General features: G+C 38.9%; 1 protein-coding gene across 29 annotated transcripts in view; it reads right to left on the reverse strand.

The window, feature by feature from the left end:
- The window catches only part of FCHSD2 (FCH and double SH3 domains 2), a 302,934-nt gene that overhangs the window by 75,316 nt on the left and 205,977 nt on the right, over nucleotides 1-21,641 (reverse strand). For all 29 annotated transcript variants that reach the window (XM_016921547.3, XM_016921553.3, XM_063783178.1 and 26 more), the window contains one exon: nucleotides 9,639-9,761. In XM_016921547.3, the coding sequence (XP_016777036.1) occupies nucleotides 9,639-9,761 (123 nt within the window). The remainder of the gene's footprint in view (nucleotides 1-9,638; nucleotides 9,762-21,641) is intronic.

A 21,641-nucleotide genomic window follows, 5' to 3' on the forward strand; every position in this document is an offset into this window, starting at 1 on the left:
CTTAGAGGAAAGGCATTCAGCTTTTCTCCATTCAGTATGATACTCATTGTGGGTCTGTTATACATGACTTTTATTGTATTGAGATACGTTCCCTCTATACCCAGTTTATTGAGGGGTTTTATCATAAGGGGAGGTTAAATTTTATCAAATGCTTTTTCAGTATCAATTGAAATGATCATATAGTTTTTCCCCTTCACACAGAGTGATTTGTGTATGTTGAACCATCCCTGCATTTCTTGGGATACATTCCACTTGGTCATGATGAATAATCTTTTTAATGCGTTGTTGAATTCAGTTTGCTAGTATTTTGTTGAGGATTTTTGCATTAATGTTCATCGGGGATACTGGCTTGTAGTTTTTATTTTTTGATGTGTCTTTGTCTGATTTTGGTATCAGGGTAATGCTGGCCTTAGAGAATGAGATGGGAAGTATTCCCCCCTCCTCTATTTTTTGGAATTGGTTGAGTAAAATTGGTATTAGTTATTCTTTAAACGTTTGGTAAAAGTCAGCAGCAAAGCCACCCAGTCCCAGGCTTTTCCTTGCTGAGAGACTTTCTATTACAGCTTTGATCTTGTTACTTGTTTTTTCATCTCTTCAGGTTTTGAATTTCTTCATGGCTCAATCTTGGTAGGTGTATTAGTCCATTCTCACATTGCTATAATGAACTACCTGAGACTGGGTAATTTATAAAGAAAAACAGTTTAATTGACCCATGGTTCTGCAGGCTGTACAGGAAGCATGGCTGGGGAGGCTTCCGGACACTTACAATCATGGCAGAAGGCAAAGGGGAAGCAGCTTTGTCTTACGTGGCAGGAGCAGGAGGAAAAGAGAGAAGGGGGAGGTGCTACACACTTTTAAACAACCAGATCTCATGAGGACTCACTCACTACCAAGAGAACAGCAAGGGGGAACTCCACCCCCGTGATTTAATTACCTCCCACCGGCCCCTCCTCCAACATTGGGGATTATTATAATTTGATGAGATTTGGGTGGGGACACAAATCCAAACCATATTGGTAGGTTGCATGCATCTAGGAATTTATCCATTTTTTTTCTTTTTTTGAGACAGAGTCAAAGTCTGTTGCCCAGGATGAAGTGCAGCGGTGCAATCCTGACTCACTGCAAACTCTGCCTCCCAGGTTCAAATGATTTTCACACCTCAGCCTCCCGAGCAGCTGGGATTTCAGGCATGTGCCACCACACTTGGATAATTTTTGTATTTTTAGTAGAGACAGGGTTTCGCCATGTTGGCCAGGCTGATCTCGAACTCCTGGCCTCAAGTGATCCACCCACCTTGGCCTCCCAAAGTGCTGTGATTACATGTGTGAGCCATCACACCCAGCCCTATTTATCCATTTCTTCTGGGTTTTCCAATTTATTGGCATATATTGTTCACAGTAGCCTCTAATGGTCCTTTGAATTTCTGTGGTATTGGTTGTAATGTCTCCTTTTTAACTTCTGATTTTATTTATTTGGCTATTCTCTTTTTTTCCTCACTAGTCTGGCTAAAGGTTTGCTGATTTTCAACAGTCAAGCTGAGAGCCAAATTACTAATGGACTCCCTTTCACAACTGATATACAAAAAAACCAAAAAAAAACCCAAAAAGAAAACAAACAAAAAAAAACCTAGAAATACAGCTAACAAGGGAATTGAAGGACCTCTAAAAGGAGAACTACAAATCACTGCTGCTCAAATAAATTAGAGATGATACAAACAAATGAAAAAACATACTATGCTCATGGACAGGAAAAATCAATATCATAAAAATGGCCATACTGCCTTAAGCTATTTATTTATTTATTTATTTATTTATTTATTTATTTATTTATTTCAGAAGGAGTCTCACTGTCGCCCAGGCTAGAGTGCAGTGGCATAATCTCAGCTCGCTGCAACCTGCGCTTCCTGGGTTCACGTGATTCTCCTGCCTCAGCCTCCCGAGCAGCTGGGACTACAGGCATGTGCCACCATGCCCGGCTAATTTTTGTATTTTTAGTGGAGATGGGGTTTCACCATGTTGGCCAGGCTGATCTTGAACTCCTGACCTAAAGTGATCTGCCCACCGTGGCCTCCCAAAGTGCTGGGATTACAGGTGTGAGTCAGGTGCCCAGCCTGCCCTAAGCAATTTATAGATTCAATGCTATTCCCATTAAACTACCATTGACATTCTTTGCAGAACTAGAAAAAACTATTTTAAAATTCATATGAAACCAAAAGATTCTGAATAGCCAAGGCAATCCTAAGCAAAAAGAACAAAGCTAGAGGCATCACGCTACCCAACTTCAAACTATAACACAGGGCCACAGCAACCAAACAGCATGGTACTAGTACAACAGACACATAGACCAATGAAACAGAATAGAGAACCCAGAAATAAGACCGCACACCTAAAACCACCTGATCTTCAACAAACCTGACAAAAAGCAATGGGGAAAGGATTCCCTATTTAATAAATGATGCTGGGATAACTGGCTAGCCATATGCAGAAAATTGAAACTGGACCCCTTCCTTACACCATATACAAAAGTCAACTCAAGATGGACTAAAGACTTAAATGTAAAACCCGAAACTATAAAAACCCTAGAGGAAAACCTAGGCAATACCATTCAGGACATAGGCATGGGCAAAGATTTCATGATGAAGACGCCAAAAGCAATTGCAACAAAAGCAAAAATTGACAAATGGGATCTAATAAAACTTAAGAGCTTCTGCACAGCAAAATAAACTATCAACAGAGTAAAAAGGCATCCTACAGAATGGGAATTTTTTTTTTTTTTTTTTGCAAACTAAGCATCTGACAAAGGTCTAATACCCAGCATCTATAAGGAACTTAAACAAGTATACAAGAAAGAAACAAACAACTTCATTCAAAAGTGGGCAAACGACATGAACAGACACTTCTGAAAATAAGACATACATGTGGCCAGCAATCATATGAAAAAAACTCAACATCACTGATCATTACAGAAATGCAAATCAAAACCACCATGAGATACCATCTCACACCAATAAGAATGGTTATCAATAAAAAATTAAAAAAACAACGGATGCTGGCAAGGTTGTGGAGAAAAAGGAACACTTTTACACTGTTGGTAGGAGTGTAAATTAGTTCAACCATCGTGGAAGACAGGGTGGCAATTCCTCAAAGACCTAGAGACAGAAAAACCATTTGACCCAGCAATCCCGTTACTGAGTATATCCCCAAAGGAATATACATTGTTCTATTATAAAGACATATGCCTGCTTATGTTCATTGCAGCACCATTCACAATAGCAGAGACATGGAATAAACCTAAATGCCCACCAATGATAGACTGGATATAGAAAATGTGGTACATGGCCGGGCGTGGTGGCTCATGCCTGTAACCCCAGCACTTTGGCCAAGGTGGGTGGATCACCTGAGGTCAGGAGTTCAAAACCAGCCTGGTCAACAAGGCAAAACCCCAGCTCTACAAAAATACAAAAATTAGCCGGGCGCGGTGGTGGGCGCCTATAATCCCAGCTACTCGGGAGGCTGAGGCAGGAGAATCGCTTGAACCTGGGAGGCAGAGGTTGCAGTGAGCCGAGATCACGCCATTGCACTCCAGCCTGGGTGATAGAGCAAGACTCTGCCTCAAAAACAAAAAACAAAAAGAAAAGAAAAGAAAATGTGGTACATATACACCACAGAACACTATGCAGCCATAAAAAAGAATGAGATCGTGTCCTTTGCAGGAACATGAATGGAGCTGGAGGCCACTATCCTTAGCAAACTAATGTAGGAACAGAAAAGCAAATACCACATGTTCTCATTTGTAAGTGGGAGCTAAATTATGAGAACACATGGGAACAACCCACACTAGGGCCTACCAGAGGGTAGAGGGTGGAGGGTGGGAGGAGGGAGAGAATCAGGAAAAATAACTAATGGGTACTAGGCTTAATACGTGGGTGATAAAATAATGTGTACCAAACCCTCCATGACACAAGTTTACCTACATAATCTGCACATCCTGTACATGTACCCCTGAAATTAAAATTAAAGGGAAAAAAAGGTTTATCAATTTTGTTAATCTTTTCAAAAAACTAGCTTTTAATTTCATTGACCTTTTGGTACACAACTTTTTTTTTTTTTTTTTTTAAAGAGACAGGGTCTTGTTCTGTCACCCAGGCTACAGTACAGTAGTAGCATGATCATAGCCTGCTGCAGCTTCCAATTCCTGGGCTCAAGTAATCCTCCCACCTGGGCCTCCCGAGTAGTTGGGACAACAGGTATGCAGCACCATGTCTGGCTAATTTAAACAATTTTTTTGTAGAGATAGGGTCTTGCTATGTTGCCTAGGCTGCTCTTGAACTCCTCAGCTCAAGCAATTCCCCCACCTTGGCCTTCCAAAGTATTGGGATTACAAGCGTGAGCCACTGTGCCCAGCCTCCTTTGTTCACTTTTATATTGGGTTGTCTCTGATGTTGAGTTGTAAGAGTTCTTTGTATATTCTGAATATGAAATTTTTATCAGATATGTGATGTGCAAATATTTTCTCTCATCATTTGGGTTGATTTCACATTCTTAATAATGTCCTTTGATGCACAAAAGCTTTTAATTTGATACAGTCTAATTATCTATGTTTTCTTTCGTTACTTGTGCTTTCAACGTCAAATCTGAGAATGCACTGCCAAATCAAGGTCATAAAGATCTACCTCTGTTTTCTCTTATAAGTTAGGTCATTGATCAATTTTGAGTTAATTTTGTGAGGTAAGGGTTCACAACTTCATTGAACTTCATTCTTTTTTTTTTTTTTTTTGAAGCAGAGTGTTGCTCTGTCGCCCAGGCTGGAGTGCAGTGGTACGATCTCAGCTCACTGCAACCTCCACCTTTCGGGTTCAAGCGATTCTCCTGCCTCAGCCTCCCAAGCAGCTGGGACTACAGGCACCCACCACCACGCCCAGCCAATTTTTGTATTTTTAGTAGAGACGAGGTTTCACCATATTGGCCAGGCTGGTCTCGAACTCCTGATCTCATGATCCACCCATCTCGGCCTCTCAAAGTGTTGGGATTACAGGCGTGAGCCATCACACCTGGCTTGAACTTCATTCTTTTGCATGTGGCTATCCAGCTGTCCCAAAACCTTTTTCTGAAGAGAATATTCTTTCTCTATTGAATAGTCATGGCACCTTTGTTGCAAATCAATTGACCATAGATGTTCAGGTTTATTTCTGAACTCTCAATTCTATTTCATTGGTCTATATGTCTATACTTATGTCCATACCACGCTATCTTTACTACTGTAACTTTATAGTAAGTTATGAAATTGGGAAGTGTGAGTCCTCCTACTTTATTTTTCCTTTTCAATATTGTTTAAACTATTCATGGTCCCTTGTAGTTCCATACTAATTAGAAGACTGGGCCGAGTGCAGTGGCTGACGCCTGTAATCCCAGCACTTTGGGAGGCCAAGGCAGGCGGATCACTTGACGTCAGGAGTTCAAGACCAGCCTGGCTAACATGACGAAACCCCGTCTTGACTAAACATACAAACAAATTAGCCAGGCGTGGTGGCATATGCCTGTAATTCTAGCTACTTGGGATGCTGAGGCAGGAGAATCGCTTGAACCTGGGAGGTGGAGGTTGCAGTGAGCTGAGCTCATGCCATTGCACTCTAGCCTGGGTGACAGAGTGAGACCTTGTCTCAAATTAAAAAAAAAAAAAAATTGAGGACCGGCTTTTCCATTTCCGCAAAAAAGGCCATTGGAATTTTGATAGGGACTACATTGAATCTGTAGATCACTTTGGGGAATATTACAATATTAGCAACATGAAATCTCCCAATCCATGAACATTTATTATATGCATTTATTTATATCTTTTATTTCTTTCAGCAATGTTTTATAGTTTTCAGTGTACAGGCCTTTAACTCCTTTGGTTAAGTTTATTCCTAGATAGTTTATTCTCTGAGTATTATTGTAGTTGGAATTATTTTCTTAACCTTCTTTTTGGATCATTCATTGATGGAATATAGAGATGCAACTGATTTTTGTGTTTTTATCTTATATGTTGCTAAATTTATTAGCTCTATTAGTTTTTTTAATGGGCTCTCTGAGAGTTTACAAATATAATCATGTCATCTGCAAAGAGAGGTAATTTTAATTCTTCTTTTTCAATTTGGCTGCCTTTTATTTCTTTTTCTTACCAAATTGCCCTGTCTAGGACTTCCAGTACAATGGTTAATAGCGGTGGTGAAAATGGGTATCCTTGTTCTGTTCCTGATGTTAGCAGAGGAAGATTTCAGTCTTTCATTATTGAATACGATATTGGTTGTGGGGTTTTCACAAATGCTATCATGTTATGTAAGTTCCCTTCTATTCTAGTTTGCTGAGTGTTTATCACAAAAAAGTACTGAATTTTGTCAAATCTTTTTCTGTGTCTATTGAAATGATCATGAAGTTTTTTCCTTCCTTTTATCTACTTTTTTTGGTTAGACTTCGAGGTATTAAGAACAGTAACACTAGACAATTTAATTTTCAAATAAATGTAGAATAACATTGTTATTTTCTGAATTCTTTTTTTAAATTTATTTTTCTGAATTCTTAAATGAACTTTGTTATTAATTGGAAGGCATTTCCTTATGGAGACAAAAAGCAAGCACACACAAACAAATTATAAAGGCCAGTAGAGCTATCTTTAGAGTTACTATCCTAGAGAAAATACCTATGACAACATCTGCTTCAGTTACATATACAAAGCATTTCATAAAATATTAAGAAGAAAAGCAAGCTTCATAAATAATTAAAGTTTAACAAAAGCTCCTAGGGCCATCTGTTTCCATTTAGGGGACGAATGATATAGGAAGCACTTTAACATTTACAGTATGTTGGATGAATAACCACCAAAATATCTTTGGGGATATGTCACATTTTGAACATGGTAATAATAATATAAAATTAAAAAAATCTAAAAAGTGTCAAACTTCCCTTTAGGTTGCTTTCAGCAGCATAGCAAGAGCAGCATAACAAGCTCTTCATAACAGAAAAACACATGGCATAAAACTTGTAGGCCTCTTCTGGTACTTGGAACAAAAGGGCACTACATTATTCTTATTAAATTTTTATTCCTACCACTTTCAATTTAAATGTAAGAGCATCTCATTTATTCCTCATTTCTGGGGAGTGAGATACTCATATGAGTGAATGCAGAAAATGAAAGCTTATCTCTTTATGTGTCCAAACTAGTTCATAAATTCTTAATTCATTTTCTATTAAAATAATACAAGCTAAAGAGAATATAGTAGAAGATCATGGAAAGCACTATGTGTGAGTGTGTAACCTCAGGTCAAGCCACATAAACTTCTGAGTCCAATTTCCTCCATATAAAATGAACATGGTAATGGCGACCTCATGAGATTCAAGATATATCCCATGCTAAAAGTCTTAAGAAATTGTTAAGTGTGTGTAAAATATTAGCTATCTGTTATGACTATAATGTTTCCTGTTTTATAAACTAAGGGTAGTGTCTCCAGTCCAACTTATTCTTGGAAAAAAACATTTCAAAGAATTTTGATAGAAGATAACCTCTCTGATAAAATTAGAATAAATGTCATTGGATTAAAAATACAATTAATAATAAAATTAGAATAAATGTCATTGGATTAAAAATACAATTTATAATAAAATTAGAAATAAAAATGTCACCCTACCACATATTCCAACTGAATGGAAACTGAAAAACTCATTTCTAAATAATCATGGGTTAATAAGGAGAAAAAAATAGATATAAAAACAAAAGCCCTACATATCACAGAATGCAGTTCAAGCAGAAAGACACTTTTTTAAAAGCTTTAAACAAATTTACTTAAAAACAAGAAAGACTGAAAATATAGGATCTAAATAGAAAAAGAAGCTTGAGAAAGAACAATAACATAAACTGTAAGACAGTAGAAATAATGAATATAAAGGCAAAAATTAAGGAAATAGACACAACACTGAGAAGCAGAATAAAGGTCATTTTATCTGGTTCTTGGCAAAGATTAATAAAATAGACTGGCAAGTCTGGTCAAAATAAGACAGAGGGCACACACAATATTAAAAACAAAAACAGAGACAATTCTAGAAGCAAACAAGTTTATGACATCAAATCTGATAAATGAAATGGACAACTGCCTAGGAAAATTGGACATTTTAATGAAATGGACAATTGTCCAGGAAAATGTAAGTTACCCAAATATACTGAAAAAGAGACAGAAAATCTAAATGGACAAATAAACATAAAAAATTTGATCACGGCTGGGCATGGTGGCTCATGCCTGTAATCCCAGCACTTTGAGAGGCAAGGCGGGTGGACCACTTGAGGCCAGGACTTCAAGACCAGCCTGATCAACATGTTGAAACCTTGTCTCCACTAAAAATAACAACAACAACAACAACAAAATTGTTCACTCAAAAATCAACCACTTCATAGAAGGAACAAAGATAAGATTTTTTCATAGACTTTTCCCCCAACATTCTTTTCTGAAAAATTCAAATATATATACATTAAAATCAAACAAAATTATACAGTAAATACTTATATACATACTACATAGATTCCTCAATTAATGTTTTACTACATTTTCCTTTTCTCTTAGATTTTGGGGGATGACAATATAGGAAAACAGATACATGACAGGACTTCAAAGCACCAGGCTAGTGATTTTTGTATTTCCGTATCAACCTAGCATTTTTAACACTTTTATAAACACAGAATTGAGAGCTCTGGTACAGTGAAAACAAGAATATATATACAAGAGGCATTCAGGATGAAGAGTCTGTGCTTTTCTTTCCTGTCTTTGGACACTGTCATGTGAAAATGGATATCCTGATCCCTCTCCTAAAAGTATTAGCCAGTTCTCACTCTCCCTGACAAAAAAAAAAAAAAAAAAAAAAAAAAAAAATTGAACTGGATCTTTTAAAGTAGCAGTTATGAAATGCGTATTTTTAAAAAATGCATTCCTTTAGTCAGGAAACATTTATTGTGAATTTAATTTATCAGATAAAAAACATTTGCTAACCACAGGAACAATTTATCTTCCAAAGGATAGTTTCACGACTGCAAAACATTTTAATCTATCAAATCTTGAAGAAAAGTCATTGCATTTATTTTCTCTGCATACAATGTGACATGTCAGCAAACCTGATGGATCTCAACACTTTTAAATGAAACGACTGCTGTCAAAGAATGACAGCATATAGATAGTAGGGCTTAATTTGAAAAAAACCCAAGACACTGTTGTTTTTATATCAATTACAAAACGCTCCTTTTCCCTTCGTGCTCTTTTAATACTCTTTGTACTGACACATGACCTGTTGTTTCCCCCATGTGAGCAGAGTGCATTTAAACTCTGAGTAGAATACAAAACTGTTTAAACCCTTCTCAAAGGCAATGCACATGGCAATGGGCCAATGTTCTAAGCTACCTTGTATCAGCACCTCTCTTTTTGCCCTTGGTGCCATCTTCAACTCATCAACAAGGAGAACAGAATCTCCTCCAACTTTGTTAGAAGGAATGCTGTTACCAGGAAATTTGTTCGTTAATGCATTCTTCTAATATCACTAGTACCTTCATTTTCTTTGTATGCAGAAATACTTTAGCTTCTAAGTTGGATAACACTACATGTTGCACTAAAGGTAACTTACCTTGCTGGAGTTTTCTAATAAAAACTGGAATGTGTTCTGCACAGCTTGGCATGTTTCTAGCTCAGTCCGGCTGAAGGCTATTAAATAATCCTTGAGATGATCATACACATTTCCATCAAGAGCCTGTAATAGAGGAGTAAATAAAAGAAAAAAAATTACAGTAAAGCCTTGACATATGATATCTTCTGCCTATGAGAAAAGTAGGTATGTTCAGTTTAAAATTTATTAATAATAATAAATGGACAAAAGATACAGATTGTAAGTAAATATGAACAGTTAACAATCACTTGAGAAAATGTTGAATCTCTCTAATAAACAGGAACTAAAAGAGGTAAGATCCAATATTGGTAAAGCTGTGGGAAAACAGGACACAACTCTAAGTGGGTTCTGATCTTTGCTCATCTGCTTAGGTGTAGGAGTTAAGTGAAATAATAAACGTGAAAGGATGCAGGTGCAGTGCCTGGAAAAGAGTAGACACTCTACAATAATCTCCGTTTTCCCCCAATCCATTATTGGTAGGATTATACATTGGTATATGTATATTTACTAAACAGCAGTGACAGAAAAAACACAATAGAAATATTAAAAAAAGAAAAGTGACTCAGAGATACTGCTTTGGGGAAGAAAACCCAGTGTAATATCTATGAAGGGTTGGAAACATTCTTATTTCCTTAAACATTTTGTAACAGGGATCTTTGAAATAAAAAAAAGGAGAGAAAATCACTGAACATTTGAGGAATGATTAAGCTATGATGTGTACTGTCACCAAAATAAAAACCGTGGAAACTGTATAGATGACAAGTATGTATCAAATAATTTTAGGTTAAAAAAACAGAATATACATATGACATATACACTAGCAATAACTGTGGAAAAATATAATAATAATAATTAATAATAATCAAGGTTCTGAAGTCTTGCCAATCAGTAGAGGTAAAAATTGAGGTAAAATTCACCCAATATAAGTCACCATTTTAATAATTTTAAAGTGTACAACTCAGTGGCTTTTAGTACACTGACAAAGTTGTTTAACAATTTCCATTATCTAATTCCAGAACATTTCCACCACTTCTCCAAAAACACTGTACCTGTTAAGTGGTCATTCTCCATCCCTTCCTTCCCCCAGCCCCTTGGCAACCACTAGTCTGCTTTCTACCTCTATGGATTTGCCTACTCTGGATATTTCATATAAATCAAATCATATAATATATGACTTCTGGTGCCTGGCTTCTGTTGCCCAGCATAATATTTTCAAGGCTCATTGATTTATCAGTACTTCATTCCTTTTTACAGCTTAATAATATTCAGTTGTACCACATTTTGTTTATTAATCAGGTGATATAAATTTGCCTTTTCCCCATTTTTTGACTATTATAAATAATGCTGCAAAGTTAAAAAAATAAATAAATAATGCTGCTATGAACATTTGTGTACAAGGTTTTGTTTGAGCACCTGTTTCCATTTCTCTTGGGAATATACCCAGGAATGGAATTGCTCGGTCATATGATAACTCTATGTTTAATTTTGAGGAACTGTCAAACTGTTTTCCAGTGACTGCAACATTTTACCTTTCTACTAGCAATGTATGAGGGTTCAAATTCTCCACACCCTTGCCAACACTTATTCTTTTGTATTTTGGTTTTTTTTTTAATTATGAAAGCCATATTAGTGATTAGGAACGGTATATCTTTGTAGCTTTGATTTGCATTTCTCTAATGACTAACTATGTTGAGCAACTTTTCATGTGCTTATTGGCCATTTGTATATCTTCTTTGGTGAAAAGCCTACTCAAGTCCTTAACTCATTTTTAAATTAGGTTGTCAGGTTGGGTGTGGTGGGTCACGCCTGTAATCCCAGCACTTTGAGAGGCTGAGGTGGGCGGATCAAGAGATCAGGAGTTCGAGACCAGCCTGGCCAAAATGGTGAAACCCCGTCTCTACTAAAAATACAAAAATTAGCTGATGTAGTGGCGTCTGCCTGTAATCCCAGCTACTTGGGAGGCTGAGGCAGGAGAACTGCTTGTACCCAGGAGGTGGAGGTTGCAGTAAGCCGAGTTTGTGCTATTGAAATACAGCTCTGCGTGACAGAGCAAGACTCAGTCTCAGAAAATAAATAAATAAATAAAGTTGTCTTTTTGTTGTTGGGTTGTAAGAATCCTTTATATATTCTGGATACTAGATTCTTACAACATGTATGATTTGCAAATATTTTCTCCCATTTTGTGGGCTGTCTTTTCACTTTCTTGAAAGTTTCTTTTGTTGTACAAAAGTTTTACTTTTTTAAAAAAAGTGATAAGGTCTTGTCATGTTTCCCAGGCTGGACTCAAACTTCTGGGCTCCAGTAATCTGCCTGTCTCAGCCTCCTAAATAGCTGGGACCACAGGCACTCACCACTGCATCTGGCTTACAAGTTTTAAATTTTGATGCAGTCTAATTTAGCTATTTTTCTTTCTTTCTTTCTTTTTTTTTTTTTTGAGACAGAGTCTTGCTCTATCGCCCAGGCTGGAGTGCAGTGGCACGATCTCGGCTCACTGCAAGCTCTGCCTCCTGGGTTCACGCCATTCTCCTGCCGCAGTCTCCCGAGTAGCTGGGACTACAGGTGCCCGCCACCACACCCGGCTTTTTTTTTTTTTGTATTTTCAGTAGAGACGGGGTTTCACCATGTTAGCCAGGATGGTCTCGATCTCCTGACCTCGTGATCCGCCCACCTTGGCCTCCCAAAGTGCTGGGATTACAGACATGAGCCACCACGCCCCACCCAGCTATTTTTCTTTTGTTGCTTCTGTGTTGGTACTATATCTAAGAATCCTCAATGGAAGTCTTCCATTGTATCTTATGTTTGGCTGTTCCATTAAACTTTTACTATAATTTTTTTTTTTAATACACAAATTCTGTCCCAAAAGCACTGAGTAATAAAGCTGCACCTTCTATAGTGCTTACACCACTAGAGGACACCATTGAGCACTTCAAATTTAGGCACTGCAAATATTATTACTATGATTTCCATGTAATTATGTAACATAACCAGAGACACTGCTGGTGTTAAGTCTGAATAAATTTCCTGTATCAGGACATACTTTTCCTGAACTTGTTTAGAAAAAGAAACATATAACATCTTCTGATGTAAGGTTTCTACCTTAGAAATGGTCTTGGTGGACAATCATAACATGATTACATTTTGGCAGGAAACCATTGGAGTATTTGGAGTTCAGCAAATGGTAATACAGGCATCATGAGCTCAAAAAAAAATAAGGCATGGATTTTAAGGTGAACCAAATACCCACACAGTTTCTATTATCTCAGTACAATATAAACAGTACCCACTGTGCCTAGGCTCTGTGCTAGCTGTATGGGTGCAAGTGAGAGGGAGGAGAAAAGTTGAAGAAAAGAAAATCAAAGTTCTGCTGGTACTTCTGTTTTTGACCTTACCATAATCAGGATCATTTCTGATTACAGATATTTCTTACTAAAGGCAATGTACTTTTAATTTTGATAGAAGTATATTACAAATCAGGAATTATACATTCACTCAGCTTCTTAAATCCTACTTTAAAAATTCTAGCTGGGTACAGTGACTTGTGCCTATGATCTCAGCTACTTGGGAGGCTGAGGCAGGAAGACTGTTTGAGCCCAGGAGTTTGAATCTGCAGTGATCTATGATCGTGCCACTGCACCCCAGCCTGGGCAACAGAGCGAGACCCTATCTTTAAAACAAACAAACAAACAAACAAACAAATTTCTAAACACTTCATAAAGACATTCAAGAAGGAATTTGTTGCCACGGTATATTTCACTTCAGCAATAAAACATATATTATCTCATCATGAGATAATAACTGACGCACGTATCCCAGGGTCCACCAGTAGACACGATTATCGAAATGGCTGCCAAAGCCTTACCAAAGTGATGGCAGTGGCTGCTGCCATCATGCCAGCTAGAGCAGGGAAGCATTGCTGGGGTTGCACACTCCATGGAGCCAGTGGCTACAGAGCCCTGCCCCTTCTGAGTTGGGACGGGAGCTCCCCAGGTACCACTGCAGTCGCTCAAACTGCACCTATAGACCCTGGCCTCCTGGTCTACGGAGCAGGCAGGAGCCCCACCCTCCTGGGACTGGCTACAGCTGACCAACCTGCAGCTGTGGATCCAAGCCTCCCTGTGCTCCTGGGGGAGGGCCGGGAAGGGCCCCCTGCTCCTGTCCCTGCTGGCTTGGGGATATCTGTTCCCGCTGCTTGGCCTCTCTCTTCTCCTGGAGCCCACTCTGATTAGTGGGGTTGGGGCTGAGCCCCAGGGCCCTGAATAGCAATGGGAGGCAGAGTCCTGGGCAGAAGAGGGTGGGTTCCCAGTAAGGCCCCACCTTCAGGCCAGGGAGGGCCTGAAGACTGGGGGCTGGACTGCCAGTCCAGCAGACTAGAGTGGGGACTGGTGGTGCCTCTTCTGGGCCTTCCCATGGCTGCCCATAGACCAATCCACACACACTTCCTCCATTCTGAGGTCCATAAAAGCCGTGGGCTCAGACAGAGCAGAGCAGAGGATAGCCAGAGGAGGAATAGGGTAGAGAGAGGATGGCATGACCAGTTGCAGAGAGGAGTATTCTCTCTGCTAATAGCTGGAGACAATGGGATGGCCAGCTGCAGAGAGGAGTACTCTCTCCATTGAGAGCTGCAGAGACAACTTGCCAGCAGAGAGGGGAGCTTCAGAGACCTGCAGAGACATCCCAATGACTTGCCTGTGGACAAAAGCCACCCTCTCCAGGGCCTCCTCTCTGCTGAGAGCTGAACACTCCAAGGGACGATATGCCTACAGAGAGGAGCTACTCACTCCTCTGAGCTGTTTTAACAGTAAATAAAATTCTTCTTTACCCTTCACTTGTCTGCCTACCGCATACTTCCAGGACACAGGACAAGAACTTGGGCAAAGGCACCATGGCCACAGAGGTTTCTAGCCAGAAAAACTGGCACCCCAGAGATCCCGTAACAAAAGGAGGTTGATTAGAAATACTGAACTTTTGTTGATAGTTTTGAATTTAGATGTAGAAGCATCTTTCTTCACTTAAGTTGGAAGAATGTCAGCCAGAATTATACAGATGTGCATTATTTAACATAAAAGAGTGAAAAAAATGGCGACTTGGTGCACTAGTAGTACCTAACTACTTATATGAAAAGGATTTACTTCCAACAGGGATTTGAACCATTCTTTTTAAAAAGGGAAATCCCTACTTAATAGTAATAAATCCTAGTTTTTACTATCTTAACAATTCACAAGCACAAAACAAATGTATTTCAGTCTTGCCCTCTCTTCTTTTCCGGGTAGGCAAAAAACCCTGTAAGCCTTTAAGGGTAAGGAAGATCCTTCAGATACGAGCTGCCTTCCATTTTCTAAGGTCTAACTAAACTAGATGTTCTCAACTTTAAGCATGCCTGAGAATCACTTCAGAGCTTATAAAAGCACAGATTGTTTCAGGGCAGTGAGGCCATTCTGTATGATACTACAACGGTGGATACATATCATTATACATTTGTCTAAACTGAGAATGTACAATACAAAGAATGAACCCTAATGTAAACTGTGAATTTGGGGTGATAATGATGGTGTCAGTGTAGGTTCATCAATTGCAACAAATGTGCCACTCTGATGGGGGATGTTGATAGTGGGAGGAATTGTATGTAGGGGAAGGGAGTGTAAGGGAAATCTCTGTACCTTCTGTTCAATTTTGCTGTGGAACTACAACTGCTCTAAAGTCTGATTAAAAAAACAGTAACACAAATTGTTGGGCCCCACCGAGTCTCTGATTCAGCAGGCTGAAGATGGGCCCTAAGAGTCTGCATTTTCTAACAACTTGCCACTGGCCTGGGACCATACTTTGAAAACTACTGGACTGCACAGTTACTTTAGCTGACTAGGTTGAGCATTTATGTGGACTTAGATTCTGGTGACCCTCTGGAAGGAGAGTGGCTGCAGGCAGAGAAGCCTACCATCCTGAATAGGGTCAAGAGCACCAATAGGTACTGTTACTGTAGATGGATCAGCAGCTGTTTTCAACGGGGAATCATGCTCTACTTCAGATGCAAGACAGGAACGACCTTGAGCTCTGAAATCAGTTGGATGTGGGTTAGAATCCCAGAGCTTTTACTTACTTTATCATGTTGATGATTTTCTCATTTATAATTAGGGAAAGTGGGAGTACCACATACTCCACAGGACATAGTGAAGATAAAGGATAAAGGTAAAGGATGTGGTATAATGTTAGTCTTTCTTGCCTTGCTTTAAAATCATCAATGCATTGGCCACATATTGATAATGGTTAAAGCTGGATAATGAGTACGTGGGGGTCATTATACTGCCTTTTTTTTTTTTCCTTCAGTGTATGTTGGAAATTTTTCATAAAAAAGCATAAAGAAAACCTGAATAACATATTAGGGAAAAAAAATTCCACAAAATTTTTTTCAATGGCTCCCACTGTATATTTTGCAAAGTAGAAATTCTTTAGCAGGCATTGAAGATTCTTTACAATCTGGTCCCAACATAACTCTCTCTCATTAGCACCATCTCTCATCACTGTTCTCTGCATTATACTCTACTTCCCAACTATACTGAGTCATTTTGGAAAATGACATTCACTTTCATGTTCCCAAATAAGTTATTCTCTTGGCCTAGAATGTCCTTCCCCCCTTCTCTTCCACTTAAATACTTAAATGATAATGATGGTTAACACAGGCAACTGACATTTACTAACGGCTTACTGAGTTCCAAGTGCTTTACAAAACTGACTCAACTAGCTCTTCCTTAGTGTTTTCACAATATTCTTCTAAGTGCTGTACGGGTATTATTGCCAATCATGGATTGAATCTTATTTAAGTAGGTGAGAGGAGGCCCAAGTGATCAGAAGCCACTTTCTTTTTTTTATTTTATTTTATTATGATTATACTTTAAGTTTTAGGGTACATGTGCACAACGTGCAGGTTTGTTACATATGTATACATGTGCCATGTTGATGTGCTGCACCCAGCAACTCGTCATTTAGCATTAGGTGTATCTCCTAATGCTATCCCTCCCCCCGTCCCCCACCCCACAACAGTCCCCGATGTGTGATGTTCCCCTTCCTGTGTCCATGTGTTCTCATTGTTCAATTCCCACCTATGAGTGAGAACATGCGGTGTTTGTTTTTTTGTCCTTGCGATAGTTTGCTGAGAATGGTGGTTTCCAGCTTCATCCATGTCCCTACAAAGGACATGAACTCATCATTTTTTATGGCTGGATAGTATTCCACGGTGTACATGTGCCACATTTTCTTAATCCAGTCTATCATTGTTGGACATTTAGGTCAGTTCCAAGTCTTTGCTATTGTGAATAATGCCGCTATAAACATACGTGTGCGTGTGTCTTTATAGCAGCATGATTTATAATCCTTTGGGTATATACCCAGTAATGGGATGGCTGGGTCAAATGGTATTTCTAGTTCTAGATCCCTGAGGAATAGAAGCCACTTTCAATGGAGATTAATCTTAAAATATCTTTTTCAGCTATCCAACACCCAGAATTCCCTGAATTTTAATTACCACCTCTGCAAGGCTGTGATACTCATTAACCTGCACATGAACTCATTTTCTGGTGGGTAAGATAGCTGGAGGCCTTCTGGCCTGGGTGGATTATTGCTAGTGTGCATAGAGTTAATGCAGGAGATACAAAAATTAAGAAACAGTTGGAATTCAAAGCACGGGAAGTGGATGATAACCCTATGATTTGCTCCAGCCGCCTGCCTTAAATTGCAATTGTCTGAACCAATGATGGCATCTAGAAATGAAGTTCAAAGCAATTCTGGGTAGTACTGTCTCAACATGGTTTGTGATTAGAAGGCAGATTGCATAAATATTTATATGGACTTTGATTAAAAAGCCAACGATCAGAATAAAAATTGTCCCAAAAAATAGAACCAAAGAGCTTGAAAACAATTTTTACAAACTCCCCATCACAGTATTTAAAACACTATATTGAAACCATTTATATACATGTCAGATTTTCCCAAAAGACCCTTAATTCCTTGAGAACAGGCAGCACTTTCTTCCCTTTATCCTACCCTTAGCAGAGGCCTCTAATAAATGATTATTGAAATGAATCAAACTGAGAAGGGTCTGAGCTACAAAAGCAGACTCCAGTTGTGTAAGAGGGAAAGCACCAAAGAAACATTTTGAGAGTGAAGTAGAGAATGAGGCATTTATCTTAATTGGGTCACCTTTATTATGATGAAAAAAATAATATGTTGTGAAAGTTGATTATAAAAATTGGGTCATTCTTGTCATATCCAACTAAATCAATTGAGGGGCCAGGAGGAAAAAGCACTTAGGGCATATAATGTTGCTCCATGAATGTAATTCTCTGCAAGCCCGCTGCTGAAACTGCCTGTGGTAACCTGAAACCAGTATTATCTAATAGCTGCCGAAACAATCTGTTGTGACTCTAAGACTAACTACCCACTGCTGTCACCAATCACAGCTTGCCAGCTCCTCAAAACTTTACTAGTGCCAACCTTCTTTGTTCTTTGTACATACTGAAGATCACCCAATCTGTCCCAAAATGCAATTCTTGTTTTCCAAATAAAACATTTTTAATTTAGAGATTCATCTCTATATTTTCTTTGACTTCAACAATGTAATTGGCTGGGTGCAGTGGCTCACACCTGTAATCCCAGCACTTTGGGATCAGGAGGATCACCTGAGGACAAGAGTTTGTGATCAGCCTCACCAACAAGGTGAAACCCCGTCTCTACCAAAAATACAAAAATTAGCTGGGCGTGGTGGTGCCCATCCGTAGTCCCAATTATTTGGGAGGCTGAGGCATAAGAATTGTTAGAACCTGGGAGGGAGGCTACAGTAAACCAAAATTGTGCCACTGCACTCCAGCCTGGGTGACAGGGCGAGACTCTGTCTCAAAAACCAAACAAAACAAAATGTAATTATTCAGACTGACATGATTTTTTAATTTTTAAAGGGTAGTAGGGGTTGAGGAGGAGGTAGGGATGGCTAATGGGTACAAAAAAATAGAATAAGACCTACTATTTGATAGCACAATAGGGTGACTATAGTCAATAATTGTACATTTTAAAATATCTTAAGAGTGTAATTGGATTGTTTGTAACTCAAATGACAAATGCTTGAGGGGATGGATACCCTACTCCCCATGATGTGCTTATTTCACATTGCATGCCTATATCAAAACATCTCATGTGCCTCACAAATATATATATATATATACCTACTATATACCCACAATAATTAAATTTTTTTTTTTTTAAACGGAGTCGCGCTGTGTCACCTAGGCTGGAGTGTAGTGGTGCGATCAGGCTCACTGCAACCTCTGCCTCCCGGGTTCAAGTGATTCTCCTGGCTCAGCCTCCTGAATAGCTGGGATTACAGGCTTGCACCACCATGCACAACTAATTTTTGTGTGTTTTTTTTTTTTTTTTAGTAGAGATGAGGTTTCACCATGTTGGTCAGGCTGGTCTCAAGCTCCTGACCTCAAGTGATCCATCTGCCTCAGCCTCCTAAAGTGCTGGGACTACAGGTGTGAGCCACCATGCCCAGCCTTAAATTTTTTTTTAAAATAAAATAAAAATTTTAAAAATTTAAAAAATAATTTCTAATTTTTTAAAACTCTTCTGGCCAGGCATGGTGGCTCACGCCTGTAATCCCAGCACTTTGGGAGGCGGAGGCAGGTGGATCACAAGGTCAGGAGTTCAAGACCAGACTGGCCAAGATGGTGAAACCCCATCTCTACTAAAAATACAAAAATTAGCCGGGCGCAGTGGCAGGCATCTGTAATCCCAGCTACTTGGGAGGTTGAGTTAGGAGAATTGCTTGGACCCGGGAGGTGGAGGTTGCAGTGAACAGAGATCGCACCACTGCATTCTAGTCTGGGTGACAGAGCAAGACCCTGTCTCAAAAACACAAAAAACTCTTCTTACATCTTGCATAACAGTATCCGACAAACATCTGTCAAATAGAATTGCACAGACAGACAAGATCAGGGCTATGCGTATATTCTTCACAAGATCTTGCAATAGCATTCTGGGTCAATGCTATTGTTTCATTGTTGTTGTTTTAAATTTTTATCAGACTGACTTATATTTTGACCAGACACTACTTCCCTCCTCTGACTTTCTAACCTGTGCATCAAATTGCCTCTTAGACTGAATCATTCTCTTTTCCATCTGCTTTTCTTTTGAGTTCCTCAGTGTGTGATGCCACTATTCACTTGCCAACCTGTGGCAGAAACCTGGAAGTGAAGATTTACTTTTCCCTCTGCCTTGTCCCCCACATACTGTTAATTATCAAATCTTACTGATTCCACTTCTTAAATATTTACCAAACCCAACCCCTCCTCCTGATCTCCACAGCTACTCCCCTCTGGCCATCCTGTCTCATCCAGATTATTGCAGCAATCTTCTGTTGCCCTGCATCCAACTCTCCCTCTCACCAACTCATTTCCACACTGCAGCTAGGAGGATGTTTCTAAATTGTGTATTTTACTTGACTGCTCTACACTGTTCACTGGCTACTCATCACATTTAGGAAAAGGCTTTTAAAAAAATCATTACAGACCACATTATCTGAACTTGGCATACCTCTTCAGCTTCTTCACTTATTACTCACTCCCCATTCTCCTTCCCTATTACACCTTCTCTACAATGCAGTTTTTGGCTTCTCCAATACTCCTTTTTTGCCTCTGAGCTTTCACACAGGCTTTTCTTCTGCCTTGACTACTCTCTGCTTTCTCTCCCGTGGTTTAGCTCACTCTTATCAGCCTTAGTCTCTTCACTTAATCATCTACTTGGATATCTCTATTGTCTTTTTGCTTCATAACTCCTGATCATAGCATACAACCTCATACTGGTGATATTTGTTTGTATGTCCCTCTTTTTGTTTAAGTTCCATAAAGGGAGGCATCAGGTCTGTCTGTTTACCATTCCATCTTCTGTGTTGAGCATAGGGTTTGGCATACTGGTAGTGCTCAATAAATATCTGTTCAACAAATAATAACACCAATCAGAATTCGCATGATTACAAAAAATGAATAAACCTATACTTGAGCCCCATGACTGAGAAATCTAATGATGTTACATAACATTTATAAAATCGTATACAAGTTAAAGGAGTAATTGATTTCATAAAACTAATTCAGTAATTTTCAAATATTTTCAGTAGTGGCATCTTTTTATGTGGAATTCCAAGACATAAAATATATATAACCTTGCATGCCTTCTTCTTCCTTCTAGCAACAGATCCTGCTGTCCTGATCTCAGGGGTAAACTTGCAGGGTAGGCAGATATGCAAGACAGAACCTCAAACCACTGTCCTCTGCCCCTAATTACTGGGTGGAGGTGGTCCCTTGACTTAAATTAGGTCATCCCTGGGATAGAGGCTGAAAGATTAGACCAAAAATGGCCTATCCTTCCCACCAAAGTTATTCTTCCTACCAAGCAGATAGTGCCTATCTGTAGTAGGAAAGAATTAAACCAACTCACAGAGAAAAGCAGTGATGAGAAATTTGGCAAAGTGAAGATGGGAATGGTGGGCAGAGGACAGGGACAGTGTCCTTCAATTGGGTAGTTCTTGAGCAAGCACCATCTCATCCTTTCTGTGATTTGGTTACCTTAGCCAACAAATTCCTCTGTTTTGCCTAAGCTACTTTGAGTTGGGTCATTGTTATTTGCAATCAAAAGACTTCTTACTAAAGAGTAATAAATGATACCCAACTTATATTAGCCATATCCAAATTGTGTCTTTTGGTTGCATTGTAAGGAAAAAAAGTTGATTCACATGGACAATAAATTGCAAGTAATAATAATTCAATTGCTTTCCTTACTATTCCTGGTTCTCTTCAATTAAACAGATCTCAAAGCTTAAAGCAGACAATTTTTATGTCAAAGCTGAATTGCAAATACAGTCCAAAAGCTGCATATATTTCTTACAAATTTAAAGTAAAGTAAAAACTATTTAGTGCTGGGTAC

The sequence above is a fragment of the Pan troglodytes genome, chromosome 9 (genome assembly GCF_028858775.2).
Source record: "Pan troglodytes isolate AG18354 chromosome 9, NHGRI_mPanTro3-v2.0_pri, whole genome shotgun sequence".
Lineage (NCBI taxonomy): Eukaryota > Metazoa > Chordata > Mammalia > Primates > Hominidae > Pan > Pan troglodytes.